Genomic DNA, 14,914 nt, shown 5'->3' on the forward strand with positions numbered 1-14,914 from the left:
GTTACCAAAAACCAGCCTGGTCACCCGAGAGGAATGAGGAGAGTGTTTCTGTTCTGTTGTCTTCCCGGGGTGCGTGTCTCCCCACATTTCTCTTCTGCTGACTTTCTCAGGTACTACTACAAAACGGGAATTTTGGAACGGGTTGACCGAAGGCTAGTGTACAAGTTTGGAAAAAATGCACACGGGTGGCAGGAAGACAAGCTATGATCTGCTCCATCATCGAGCTCCTTCTACGGATTTCTTGTCTTCTCAAACAATCGCATCGCAATAGACATTTGAAAGTCTCGTTGTTGTTGTTTGTTGTTGTTGTGTCGTTGTGTTAACCTGCAAATGTGCTAACATTTCTCCACCTCTCAGCTTTCATTCGGATTCAGAGTTATTGTTGTCTGCTCCCACGGTGAAGCCACCCTTTAAGGAATTCTGTGTTTTCTTATCCAAGGGAAGGAAGGAACGTCTTTTGTGGTTCCCTGATCAAACATTCCTTCCCTAATCGAGAGTTGCAGAAACACGATAGCCCGTGCTGTTGGTGCTACTCTGAGAAAAAGGACCCACTTCTGCCATTTGAAACTCAACCAGGGCCTCCCCTTCCAAAGGCTCAAAAGTTTTCTCATATTTAACTGTGGCAGCTCGCAAAGGAAAAACAGGAAAAGTGACTCTCTGGTAGTTAGTTTGGTAGGAGGGAGTGAGATATGGGTAAGACAGACCTACTGTAGATTTTAAATCATTAAAGCCAAATGCCATAGAAAAGTTTCTTAATTAATAAAAGAAAAGGGGACATGCTTTGTTGATTTTGATTTTGTTTTTTTTTTTTGGACCCCATTCTGGAGGGCATGATTGGATTTAGCATAGGGAAATAATAAGCTTCTGAACCACGGTATCTTTGGGGGCATTCAGCCAACTCCCACGGCTATCTTTCTAGGGCCACACACTTAAAATTAGGCACATTATTAATTCCTACTGAGTTTGTTTCCCCTCTTCTCCTGGTGGTGGTGGGAAGGGAGGGTAGCTGAGTTAGTCCACAGATCCTCGCACCAATTTCCAAATCACTGCTGTTTCTGATCCAAGCCGTCAACACCACAAAACTGTAGCTGGTTCATTCTGTCTGCAGCCCAGACGTTCAACCTTTATAGAACGGGCCAGGTCCTGATAACTCTGTAATGGCTGATTACGTGAAAAGTCTCCTTTGTTTTGTCTTCCTGGCATGTACTCAAGCTCTAAAACTAGTTCCTTGACAAAAGAAGGAACGGTGAATTGCTATCAGTAAATGTTCACGGGTTAAAGTGTGCACTGACATCTCCTCATCGCTCACTGGTAGGGAAGCCACTGGTGACGTGCAATGAGGCTGTCTGCCCTGAGGACTGCTACCCCAGTAGAGCTGGGGGGCTCTGTGCAACCAGGCACTGAACCACGAGACAGGCTGAGGACCTCCGTGCTTAGAGCTTCACTTCGTAGCAATTTGTTTTTAAAAAAATGTGAATTACTGTAAAATAATCTATTTTTGGACTCATGTGTTTTCCAGGTGGATATAGTTTGTAAACAATGTGAATAAAATATTTAACATGTTCAAGTGTCCCCGTGTTGTTAATTTCGGCAAGGCAGGCTCAGGAAAGCGATAGCGACCTATAAAACCTTTGAGGACACTTCTGTTGCTTAGCATTTTGGAGATGGAGATTTTTAAAAAGCCCCCAAAGATGCAAGAAATATATGCAATGATCCTACCCACCACCTCTACATCCTAAGACAGAGGGTCCCCTTGCAAAATGGAATATATGGGCCAGTAGGACCTTAGAGATATATTTTTGTTTGGTACACACATACAAAATTGCACACACATGCACTTTTTTTTTTTTTTTTTTTTTTTTTGCTAACTGTTTTGAGGTTTGGTTTTGTTTCTTACTATGAATAGTTACCTTATCTAAAAATCAGGGGATTTACAGAAAAATCCAGATTTCCAGCTTCTTTTAAAAAATCAAATCTGTCAACACTAGTTCCTCAATACATTGTGGCAATAATTTCCTGGAGCTAAGTAGAAACAGCCCCTTGAGGCACAGCATTTGGTCACCAGTCATACCTCTTTCCAGACATTCAGCTTTGTTCTTGCATCATTATGGTTGGTTTTGGTTTTGATTTTCATACATCCAGAATGCTTGTACATTTTGAATTTGGGACCCCTGTCCTGGCCATCTAAAGAGGTTAAGTACCATGTCAATGGAAATCAAAACCCACAGTCCCACTAAAAGAAGAGATTGTCCAGAAAATTGGAAATATTCTAACAGGAAGTAACGAGGAACTTCTGGGCAGAGCTTGGAAGGAGCAGAACCAAGAAGCTGAGGCAAGGGGACGGAGGGAAATGAAGTGGGGGCAGAGCAGCTGGGGTGGGGGAGTAACAGGGGCCTCAAGCAATTCACAGAACAAAAGCATTTCTCCCTCAGCCACTCAAGAAGTGTTCCCTTTACAAAACCATGAATCAGCATCCTCTTTCTAATTAGGTTCCTAGTACTGCCCGTGACAAATTAATGGAAGGCTTAAAATTTGGAGGCTTACAACAAGAGGAATTCATTCTCTCCCAGTTCTGGAGGCTGGAAGTCTGAAATCAAGGTGTTGGCATGGCCATGCCCTTCCCTAGGCTCTAGGACAGAATCCTTCCTTCTCTCCTTCAGCTTCTGGTGGCTCCAGGCCTCCTTTGCTTATGGCTACAAGATTCCAATCTCTGCCTCCATCTGCATGTGACCTGCCCCTCCTTCTCCCCTTTGGTCTCTTAGAAGAATACTCATCACCGGATTTAGAAACCATCTGAATAATCCAGGAGGATCCTATCCTGAGACCCTCCACTTAATGACACCTGTAAACTCTTCTCCAAATAAGGTCACCTTCACAGGTTCCAGAGGGGGACATGGGCCATCCTACTGGAGGACATCATTCAGCCCACTATACTCTTTAAACTGTGAACTTTACTTAAACATATAGCTTCATGACACAATTCACTGAAGAATGGAAAATACAAAGAGCTGCTTAAAATACCCCACTTTCAGCAAACAATACTGAAGCAAAACAAAAACCTAAAACAAGGTAAAATTCACTTCTCAAGCAGCCAAATGAGGGACTAAGATCCTTTATAAAAAAGATTACAATACAGCTTTCCACAGAAAACTTTCAGTATATTCCTATGTGTTTTAAATTGTCCAAAATTCAAAAGTATACAGAACTTTTTGAGTTCACCTCTACCAACCTTTCACATCTTTAAAAGTTCTGGTAAGGATTTTAAAGCCTTCAATTTGTCTTATCAGCTCATTTAAAGTGAAATTCGGCCACTTGATTTGCAGTCCCATGAACTAAGAGGCTAAGAAATGGCCAAGCAACTTGGCCATGTTCCTCTCAGAAAAGCACGTGCTAAGTTCTTAAAACTCATTTCCTTAGTAGATCAGTTAAAAGGATACTCCTTTATCAGGGAAACACAAAATTAACATATTTTTTAAAGGTTTTATTTATTTATTTGACAGAGAGAGAGAGTGATCACAAGTAGGCAGAGAGGCAGGCAGAGAAAGAGTGGGAAGCAGGCTCCCTGCTTAGCAGAGAGCCCGATGTAGGGCTCGATCCTAGGAGCCCAAGATCATGACCTGAGCCAAAGGCAGAGGCCTAACCCACTGAGCCACCCAGGTGCCCCCAAATTAACATATTTTTAAACCAAAATTCCAACATTGATTTTGAAAAGAACAAGATCCTTCCCAGAGCTTAAAAGCCCAGACCTAGTCCTCTTCTCAGAAGAGCAAGCAATCAATTTTAAAATACCAGGAGTTGAGGGGCACCTGGGGGGCATGGTTAATTGAGAGTCTGACTCATGGTTTCAGCTCAGGTCATGATCTCAGGGTTGTGAGATTGAGCCCTGCATTGGCTCCACGCTCAGCACGGAGTCTGCTTGAGTTTCTCTGTTCCTCTTCCTCTGCCTCTCCCACTCGTGCACAGACTCTCTCTCAAATAAATAAATCTTAAAAATAAGTAATATAACATAATGTAACGTAACATAACGTAACATAACATAATGCCAGGAGCTGATCTTTAGACAGTGGTGTGCCAGAGGTTAAGTGAAAATGCCTTTAAAAGGATATGAGAGATGAAAACATGTGTCCCCACAAAAGCACGCATGTGAACATTTTCCGCTGCATTATTCATATCATAGTGGCCAACAGGTGGAGACACCCACAAGTCTATCAACTGATGAACGGGCAAATAAGACACAGCATATCTATACAATGCAACATTATTTGGCAATAAAAGGAAATGAAGTACATGTAGTACTTACATGCTACAACATGTAAGAACCTTGGAAACATTACAGTAAGTGAAAGAAGCCAGTCGAAAAGACCATACACTGTAGGACTCCATGTAAGTGAAATGTGCAGAGGAGGCCAATCTCACACAGCAGCTGGATGGGTGATGGCCAAGGGCTGGGGCAGGATTCAGGTGGGGGAATGGTGAGTGATTGCTAATTGTATAAGGTTTCTAGGGGGCAGGGGGAGTGCCAAAAATGTCCTAAAATCAATTGTGATGACTACACAACTCTCTGTATACACTAAAAACCCCTGAATTATATACTTTGTTTGGATTTTATGGCATGTAGATTATATCTCAAAAAAGCTCTTATGCAAAAAAAAAAAAAAAAGAGAGAGAGAGAGAGACAGAGAGAGAGTGAGTTTCCAGTGACCCACTGTGTCAAACACTGCTAAGAGACCACATGAGTGAAGAATGAGAATGGACCATTGGATTTTTCTTGTTGTGCTAAAATATATATATATACAAAATTTATTATCTTAAACTTTTTAAAAATATGTATTTATTTGAGAGTGAGAACAGAGGGGAGAGCAGAAACAGAGGGAGAGTCTTAAGCAGACTTCATGCTAAGTGTGAAGCTGGACATGGGGTTCAATCTCATGACCCTGAGACCATGACCTGAGCTGAAACCAAGAGTCACTTTCTTAACCAACTATGCCACCCAAGCACCCCTATTTTAACCATTGTTAAGTATACAATTCAGTGGCATTAAATACATTCACATTGTTGTGCAAACATTACCACACTATCCATCTCCAGAACTTTTTCCTGTTGCCAAACTAAAACACTGTAACTATTAAACACTAAGTGTTTCCTCCTCCCCACCATAGAAACCTCATGTAAGTGGAATGATACTATATTAGCCCATCTGCATCTGGCTTATTTCCCTTGTGTCATGTCTTCAAGGGTCATCCATATTCTATCCTGTGTTAGAACTTCCTTCCTTTTTAAGCCTGAATAATATTTCATTGTCTGGATATACCAAATTTTGTTTATTCATTCATCCATAATGGACACTTACGTTTTTTTCCACCTTTTGGACATTGTGAGTAATGTAGCTATGAACACTGGGTGCAAATCTCTTCAAGTCACTGCTTTCACTCCTTTGGGGTATATATACCCAGAAATGGCACTACTGCATGAGAGTATTGGATTTTAGTGGCATGGAAGCCACTGGTGACCTTGGCGAGGGCAGCATGATTGTAGTAGTTTCAAGGGAGGACAGAAGACAGGAAGTATAGCAAGTAAGTAAAGGAAATTCTTTTAAAGTATTTTTCAACAAAGGAGGCAATAACAGGAGAGCCCTATGAGGACAAGAGAGGATTTGATGAGATTTGGAAGAGCAGGTTTGCAAGCTAACAGGGATGAGGTAGGAGAGGAAGGGGGATCCAAGAGCAGGAGGGAAGGCATGGGGTCAGTGCACACATGAGGTCTGGCCTTCAGCAGGAACAGAGTTCATCTCTGTCAACAGGAAGGAAAGGAGAGCATGGTGATGTCGATGCTGGCAAGTTGGAAGACTCTGGTGGAGGAAAAGATAAGGAAGCTATTTTATCCTTGGCAGAATAAGGAGCTGAAGGGAGAGGGGGAGCCAAGAAGAAGGGTTTACCAAAGAGAGAAAAACAGATTTCCAGGCAGCACTGGGGGCCCACTTGAGGTTTGTGGTCAAATGTTTAAAAGCCCCGTCAAAAGAGCTGTGGTTTGCTTCAGTCCTGGTCATTTCCAGTGCAGAAATTGAGTCATTGAGAGGCATCCTTGACCAAGGCTGGGTTCTGGAGTAGTTATTATTTAGAACTAGATCAAATGTAAACAAAGTAAGAAGGGAAATAAGGACACAAAGAGGATGATGACCATTGAGAATTGATTAGAAATCCCAATAGGATGGAAGAACTAATGGGAGGGGAAGTCTATGGTAGATTAATGTTCAGATAGAGTCACACACACACACACACACACACACACACACAGAGTCACCTCCATGGATGGAGTACAATTTCTCACACTTGGATTTTGGGTTTAGCCACATGACCTGCTTTGGCCCGTGAAGTATTAGTGGCTATAACACAAACAAAGAAAACACTTGTGCAACTGGGATTTCACTCGTGCAATCTCAATTTCCCAAGAAAGAAAAAAGAGTAGGTTTCCCTTTCTTGCATTCTTGCACTTCTGCCATCACTAGGAACTAGCCATCACTATGCGTCTCAGAAGGATGAGAGACGTGTGACACAGAGCCACATCAACAAGCTGCCACAGCTGAGCCCAGCCTAGATCAGCCAACCCCTAGCTGACTTGGAGACATGAGTGATATATGATTATTGTTTCAAGTCACTGAGTTGTGAAGTGCTTTGTTACAAGGCAGAAGCTGACCAAGATGAGGCCCTGGGGTATTGAGCTGGAAAGAAGGGGTGTTCAAAATCAGTATTTTGAATAATGACCATACAATCCTATGGAGATAGAACAATTAATGGTCCCACTTAGCGATGAGGGAACTAATACTGAGAGGTAAAGCAACTTGCTCAAATACCACAGGTGGAAAACAGCAGAGCACGAATCTGAATCTTGGTCTCTTGTGGTTCTAAAGCCTTTGTAACATACTACCTCTTACTAATTTTATTCTCCTTATGAATTTGGTTCAGAAACTCTCAGGATATATTTTAATGTCACCTAAAAGGAATATAATTGGGTACTGCTGCCCAGAAGCAAAACCTGAGGAAGTTAACCTCATCAATATTTATCTTTGAAAATTACAAAAAGAGGTCTCCAGGGGACAAAAGTGGAGACACTTATAGGTGTCAGATTGTTACATACCAGAAACATGTTAGATATATGTGATTTTTAACTACTAACTTATTTCTAGAGGACAGAATAGACCAAAGCAGAAAATTATCTCAAAAACCCATCTTTGTGTTTATAACCAATTTTCAAATAAACTCCTTCCCCCATGTCAAATTACATTAATTTTTATGAGTTTATCTTATATATTTAATCATATAAAAAGCCAGAACTACAGTAAAGTCACTAAATTGAAAGTATTCACCAGTAGGCACAAATGGACAATTTTCCTCTCTATGTTGGCAAACAGAACAGTTTCCAATCACACTCAAATATAGGAAGGATTTAGGCAGGAGAATTTGGCGGGGGAGCAAAAAAAAGTTTGAGCTGAAGGACTGCAAATTTGTATCTATTAGGGGTCCAACAGTTAACTGTAGCCCAAGATCTCGGGCAATTTCTGAGAGTGAGTAAAACTGGTTTTGAAGAGCTGAGGTGACGGGAATAAGGATTTTCAAAGAAAAAAGGTTTCATTCAGTACTCAAGAGCTCAAGTCTAGAGTATTCCATTTAAGCATGATAGGCAAAGATGATAGGCAAGAAAAAAAGAAAAGAACCAGAGGTTCTTATTTTAAAAATTCATAGACAGATAAGGAAGTGAACTAATGGACAAGAGATCTAAGTAACTTTCAAAGTTGGAAAATTTGCTATTTTCCCAGTAGGATGAAAAGTTCTGGTCCAGAGTGTCTTAGAAAACTGTGTGTAAAGGCTACTGGTTTAAACAAATAATATGGTATCCCTGTAATATTGGTATTCTCAGTTTTAAGGGTAAGCATCTGAAAATACATGATATTCAGACTAAGAGTCCAAGTTATATATGGAGCCCAAAGAAATCAAATGCCATTCTTCTTATGTGCAGATTATTTTATTGTAAAAATGTAGCAATTACAAATCAGTCTGTTGCAAAATCAATGCTATATGAGCATAGATGTAATTCCAAGTTCAGTTCCAGGTAGGAGTAAGCATTAAGCTATTATGTCAGTGAAATTATTTTCAAAAGACATCAATGCATTAAATGTGTTTTTCCTATACAGAACTGAGAGAAATGAAAATTACTGAGTAGGTGATCTTTTCTTCTTATACAATTACAGCCATATTTTTATACAATAAGGCCATGAGATGATATGTAAACATACTAATTTCACCAAGATTTTCTTCTCATCAAATAAAATCATATTTCTGCCAGAAACTGTCATTCTAGTCATGTTAAGTGAATAATCCAATCAACTGTCAAAAGCAAGTACGTTTTCTTTTTTACCACTATTAAGCCCTACCCTTATTCCCCCCCAGGGAAATAGCGCTAAACGCCACTGCTACGTTATTTGCGATAGAAACCTGGATTATTATTTGAAAGACATGGCTTGCGATTGTGCAACTAGCCCAGGAGAATCTTCTATCTGGCAAAGAGTGGGTAGGTGTGTGAACACCATGGTTTGCTTCTCAGATGGAGAGCAACTTGGGGCAGGCCCGGGGCCCCGACTCACAGGTTGGCTTTCTCCCTTGCCGCCAGGTGGGACCCATGCTGCATAAAGGTGTGAATCGCATTCTGTTTTAAAAGAACAAGACCAGCAGGTTAATTAACTCGCTCAGCAGCAGCAGCCTGGTGTTCTTCTTGGCTTTAATTTGTGCTCACATCAAGATAATAACCATTGGGAACTGCATTTACCTACATGACCTTATGTGGTCCGGAGCTAAAGCAAAGAGGGTGTGCTGTGCAGGTGAGTTCTTTACCTGGCAAGGGAGTGTCTGAACACCTTGGAAAATCTAACAGTTGTCCCTGGGAAGAATCATCACTAAGGAAACCAAACTTTCTAACCCAGTCTGATCCAGGACACCCTTCCTTTACCCCCGCCGGGCTGCTCTGGGCTCACCTTGGGTTTCTGAGCATTGTATTCGTCCAAAAGAGCCTGGATGCGTGCTCCATAGTCAGGATGGACATCACTGAAGTTCTTGACCTAAAACCAAACGACAAAAATGTAAACTGCCCCTAGCCCCCTCTTAGGCTGGCCTCCGGCACGCGTGGCACAGTGTTTACCCTGTAGGAGAGGAAGGAAGGCACAGCAACGCAGCGTATGACACCACAGAGTAAGACTGAGAGGATTCGGGGAAACCCTGGCACAGACCGGCTGAGCAACCTTGGAGAAGTCATTCCTCTGAGCGTCAGTGTCCATTCCCCACAAAACGAGTGACATAATGAAACCTACCTCAGAGAACGAGGTGAGTGGCACTTGCTGCCCATAAGGAGCCGGCCTCAAGGTGACTCAACAAGTCACAGTGATTTGTAGAACGAGATGGGCCCAGACACCACCTAACTTTAAAGTGAGGTGTACAAAGACGGTGGCCCGTGCTGGGCAACTCCACATACTTCGAGCAGGAGTTCCCAACCACGGGCTGATCCTGAGCGGACAGCAGGAGGGCGGCACTGTGAACCCCCAGGAAGCCTTACAGTTTCAGCACAGGCAAGAGAAGAAGACCAAGGGTTCAAGGCCAGTTCTGCTACTTCCACACTGTCCCACTCGTTCTCAACAGTGAGATAAAACCCACCCCCGCCTACCTCAGAGAACAAGCGTCCAGCTCTTGGCTGCAGAGGGAAACACATAAATAGTATCTCCGCAGTTTAAAAGGTTATTTTTAGACACGCACTTGTGAGAGACAGTTAAAGACACAGAACGTTGCCTACAGAGAAAGTGCCCAGCCTGCTGGTACTTGTCTCCAGGCCTTTGAACACATCCCAGAGAGATGCCGGTCCAGCTGTCCCTTTGAACAGAGAAGCAGCGACCAAGACAGAAGGCAACTGCAGGGTTGTCTCAACTTCCAAGAAGCTTACTCCTGTGGCAGGCCCCAAAAACTGTGAGCAGGAAGGCTCCACGCAGCACAGTGAGCTGCCATCAGAAATACCCTGGCCCCTCTGCTCAGGAGTTCAGCCTGATGTGGCAGTGACTCACTGCTCCCCAGAGGCAGTCCAAGTTTCTAGCTGCTTCTGAAGGAGGGTCAGGTGTCATGATATCAAGTGGTTAGATAGGCTTCGCAACACACACACACAAAAAGCAATCCGTATTTCTTATCGTCTAAAGTTGAAGCAAAATTGGGGCAGGACCCACATTTTTATATTGCACCTGACTCTGGCACAGAACTTGGTGGCAGTCTATGAAGAGCGTAGGACAGAATTCACCCTGAATTCAACTCAATTATTACACACTGGACAAAAAACTGAAGGATCAGAGGCTATGCCACATTCCCTGAAGAAAAAAACATGCAGAGCAAAAAATCGGAGGTGGGCTGGAGATTAGTGCTATTTTTTTTTTAAGTCCAATTAGCTCAAGCAGAACAGAAGCAACATTCACTTAAGGGTTCTCTCACACAGCTGCACTCTCTCCTCTGGCCAGCAGATGTCACCCGCCGGCTGAAGTATCACTCACCGCTTTCTTCTGGATGAAAAGCTGTGCATCCTTCAGGTGGCCCGCAATGTTCTTGCACAGGCGTTTCCTCTCCTCCTCATTCAGCACCTTCGTGTAGAACGTCCGCACCTGCGCAGGGAAAATGCACGATGCAGAGACTCAAATAACCAGTCTGTTGTGAACAAAACTCACCCAATGTGCCACCTTTGAAATGAAAAAATAACTTCTCATTGGTGTAATAAGAAAGTGTTTAGAATTGAAGGATAAGTTATAATTCTAGCGAAAACTGTCATTTGTATGGAGTTCCTCACTTTTTGTTTTGTGGAACAGGGAGAATTCAGTTGACAACAGCTCTCATAACTGTTTCTTGGAGTAATGTCCTTTGCAGTCAGTGTTTAGATGTCTCTTACAAGCTAAAGACACAGTAGAGCCTACAATTAAGAATCCCACCACGTCTCGCTACAGACATGTCCAGAGCCAGCAAGCCGTCATCAACGGAAACTTAGCATGATACAACCTTTGTTCAATTTATCCAGAACCATAGAGGAAGAAACCCTAATTCATTAATATATACCTTAGTTTTTCAGAAGCCAAACTTTCTTGGAGAAGGCACATGTGAATAGTGAAACTCTGTACAATTAAGCTTGCCTCTAACGTGAATATCAATCGATTAAAATTAGAAATAGCAAATTACAAGTAAGGTAGATGAGTCCTAAGGGCTTTGCTCACTTCTGAAATCAACCATTTCTAAGTAACAGCTATGATTTTTATTCTAACATGTCATTCATTCATTCATTCAACCACTATTTTTTTTTTAAAGATTTTATTTATTTATTTGACAGACAGAGATCACAAGTAGGCAGAGAGGCAGGCAGAGAGAGAGAGAGGAGGAAGCAGGCTTTCTGCGGAGCAGACAGCCCGATGCGGGGCTCGATCCCAGGACACTGGGATTCTGACCTGAGCCGAAGGCAGAGGCCTTAACCCACCGAGCCACACAGGCGCCCCTCATTCAACCACTATTTATTTATAAAGTCCCTATAATATACCAGGCACCATCCTATATCCTGTTCTACTAATGTTTATAAAGTCCAAAAATACCCAATTATCCAAAGTATCAAATTCATACAATGTCAAAATGTTCATAGCTTTTCTAAGTGTGTTATCAAATACAAAGCCATAAAAACATTTTTTAAAAATGTGAACAAAGTTTACACTTGAAACCAAGGTTTAAAAAATCAAACTTTGGGGGTGCCTGGGTGGCTGAGTGGGTTGGGCCTCTGCCTTCAGCTAGGGTCATGATCTCAGGGTCCTGGGATCAAGCCCTGCATTGGGCTGGCTCTCTGCTCAGTGGGGAGCCTGCTTCCCCCTCTCTCTGTCTGCTGCTCTGCCTACTTGTGATCTCTCTCTGTGTCAAATAAGTAAAATATTAAAAAAATAAAAATAAAAAACTAAAAAAATCAAACTTCGGACATGACCACAATCCAATCACAGTACTGCATTATGGGGATTTTCTCAGATCTATCCCCCAATTCACTAATTCTCTCTTCAGCTGTATCTAATACACTGCTTAACCATCCACTGAGATACTTTAGTCCATTAAATTTTTATTCAAAAGATTGTACTTTTTGTTTCTAAAAACATCTATTTGGTTCTTTCTTAAATCTATTCATTTTTGTTTTTCCATATCTTATTTTTATCTTGTGGATCATATCCCAGTCTCTATCTCCTTGAATACAGTATACATGCTTATTTTAAAGTCCTTTTATATTATTCTATCATGTACATGATTCTTCCACCTATGGTACGTGCAATCTCTCAGGGCACTGGATTTCCCCACTTGTATTATAATTCTTCCCTGGGACTCATCTCCAACAGGAGTTATCTTCTACAAAACCATCACCTGCATCCAAATTGTTAAGGGGTCTTGTGATTTTTTTCACCATTTCTGCAAAGGGGCCTAAAGGGTTCGCTGACTCATTGCTTCTCAGGTCAGGACTTCTAGGTGGTTCTAAGTGGAACAACACTGCAGAGACCTCACCTAAGAGGAGGAGAGTAGAGGAAGGGATGCCCAGTTTCTCAGGAAGTCTAGAGCCCACAGGCTGGCAAGCTGTAGCCTCAGTCTTGTGGGTAGTTTTTCCCATGGAGTGCCGGTTCCTGACTCTCATCATTATGTCACAGGTCGAGGCCAGTTCTAGCTTTCTGCCACACAGGGAGTCTGCAGCCTAAACTCCAAGCCCCTTGGAGTCATAAAATCTTGATAAAGATGTAAATCAAATCTGGTTACCCACCATGATATATATACCTTTGATGTTCATGCACTATTATGATTCCTTTTTCATTTCTAGAACCCAGAGATTTAATTTTGTTTGTTAGCTCAACTACTTTTCTTTTTATTTTTTAATCTAGCATGTCCATGTATGACAAACAGAAGTGTGGCCTCCTATGTTCCATCAATCTATCATCAAACTAAAATGAAATTGGTCCTGCAGTTTCAGTGGTGTGCTGGAGCCCACCTGCTTATGAGAGCGGATTGTTATCTTTTTAAGAATTTTGTGAGTTGTTAAAACACAGTTGTTATTAAAAACTCAATTATATGTATATGTATAATTTACATACTTACAGTTAAACTACATTATAAACAAAAATAATAAACCTTCAAAATGTATGCTCTCCCAACTAATACACTATTACCTATGTTCCTGAGATTATTTGTGTCTACTGTATTACTACGGTAGAAATAGAACAAAATAGTGTGATACTGAACCTCATGTCCCAATGCCACAGATATAGTGATGCCATGTTCCTAGCTTGGAATCAGCTCTAGGGAATATTGTCACCAAGAAGATTGACAAACACTGTCGGGTATCTGGGTGGCTCAGTTCGTTAAGCCGCTGCCTTTAGCTCAGGTTATGATCTCAAGGGTTCTGGGACAGAGGCTTTCCCAGGCTCCTTGCTCAGCAAGGAGTCTGCTTCTGCCTCTCCCTCTGCCCCTCTCCCTGCTTGTGCACGCTCTCGCTCTCTCTCTCTCAGATAAATTAAATCTTAAAAAAAAAAAGGAAAACTGACAAACACTATAAACCAGGGCTTTGCCCCCTGTACACAACTGTTAATATTTATCAACACACCACTCAATAAAACTCACATAAAATACTCTCTCCCAGAGATCTGGTTAATCTAGCTCCAAGAGAGTAATAAAAAAGCACATGTACACACACAGAGAGAAAGAGGGCCCCTCCCTCAGCAGGTGGACAGCTCAGCCGGTGGCTGCAACAGAAGTAGTACGTTCTCCTTACCCATCTGAGCCTGGCTTCCGCAGTCACACTGCTCGGGCAAAAGGCAGGCGGGACTTGGAAGTCGAACTGGGGAAGTCTCTAGGGAGCTCTGGTCTGCACAGCCTTACACCTAGCTAGCAACCACCATCTGTACACACAGCTCAGCAGCTCAATGCAGAGGGGCATGGACTCCACACACAGGACAGCTGTTCAATTTCATTGACCCGATAAAGATTCTAAACGGTTTTATCAGCTCCAACACCTAACCATAGAACTTTGATCGCAGGACCAAATTCTTTTCAAAGGAAACATGATATTTTTACTAGCATACGCAAATTGAGAGAGTGATTTTTCTTCTTCCGTAAGCTTTTTAATTTAAGTGTTACAGCCCTACAGTAAAGGGCACCAACCCTAAGTGCAGGTTCAATGATTTCCCAGTGAACATACTACGCAACCACCACCCAGATAAAGAAGGAACATCACTTACACCTCAGAAATCTCCCCACCAGACCCTCCTCCCGATCATTATCCCCCTTTCTCCAACTGCATCCCCAAATGCAATTCTTTTGACTTCTCATATTTTCAATGTGTTCTGGCAAATGTGCTTATCTAAGCTCTCGCTGAACATCTGCATAACAGGAACAGTCTTGCACATGTGTTCCGGTGCTCACATGTCTTCATTTCTATTGGGTTCCTACATAACAGTGTACTTTACCAGGGTCAAAAGACACACACGTGTTTAGCTTGATTGGATACTGAGACACAGCTTCCCAAAACAGCTAAACTAATTTGCACTCACAGGAAAGAGAGGGTTGTTTCTCATTCTCTCAACACTTGGCGTGGCCAGTCCTAATTCTAGCCACTCTGGTGCCTCAGTAGTGCTATCTCTTTGTGGTTTCATTTTGTACATCCCTGCTAACTATAGAGATAAACCACTTTCCTGTATGTTTTTCAGTCATTTGGAAATTGTCTTCTGTGAAGTGCCTACTCAAGTCTCTGCCTATCTTCTATTCTTTGGTCTTTTTCTCATTGCTCTGTAGGAGTTCATTACATATTCTGGACATGGGTCGCTGAGATAAACTGCATATAT

At 42.2% G+C, this 14,914-nt stretch overlaps 2 protein-coding genes across 3 annotated transcripts in view; one reads left to right on the top strand and one right to left on the bottom strand.

Annotated features, from left to right (window-relative positions):
- ELF5 (E74 like ETS transcription factor 5) overlaps positions 1-1,563 on the top strand; it is a 31,125-nt gene extending 29,562 nt beyond the window's left edge. For both annotated transcript variants that reach the window (XM_004755967.3, XM_004755968.3), the window contains exon 7: positions 111-1,563. In XM_004755967.3, coding sequence (XP_004756024.1) covers positions 111-207 — 97 coding nt within the window. In that variant the 3' untranslated portion in view covers positions 208-1,563. The remainder of the gene's footprint in view (positions 1-110) is intronic.
- Positions 1,564-8,003: 6,440 nt separating this feature from the next.
- The window catches only part of CAT (catalase), a 38,767-nt gene continuing 31,856 nt past the window's right edge, over positions 8,004-14,914 (bottom strand). The window contains exons 11-13 of the mRNA XM_004755965.3: positions 10,574-10,681; positions 9,026-9,109; positions 8,004-8,700 (exon numbers count right to left, since the gene is read on the bottom strand). Coding sequence (XP_004756022.1) covers positions 8,635-8,700; positions 9,026-9,109; positions 10,574-10,681 — 258 coding nt within the window. The 3' untranslated portion in view covers positions 8,004-8,634. The remainder of the gene's footprint in view (positions 8,701-9,025; positions 9,110-10,573; positions 10,682-14,914) is intronic.

The sequence above is a fragment of the Mustela putorius genome, unplaced genomic scaffold (assembly GCF_011764305.1).
Source record: "Mustela putorius furo isolate JIRA1106 unplaced genomic scaffold, ASM1176430v1.1 tig00003859_pilon_pilon_pilon, whole genome shotgun sequence".
In the NCBI taxonomy this organism is placed as follows: domain Eukaryota; kingdom Metazoa; phylum Chordata; class Mammalia; order Carnivora; family Mustelidae; genus Mustela; species Mustela putorius.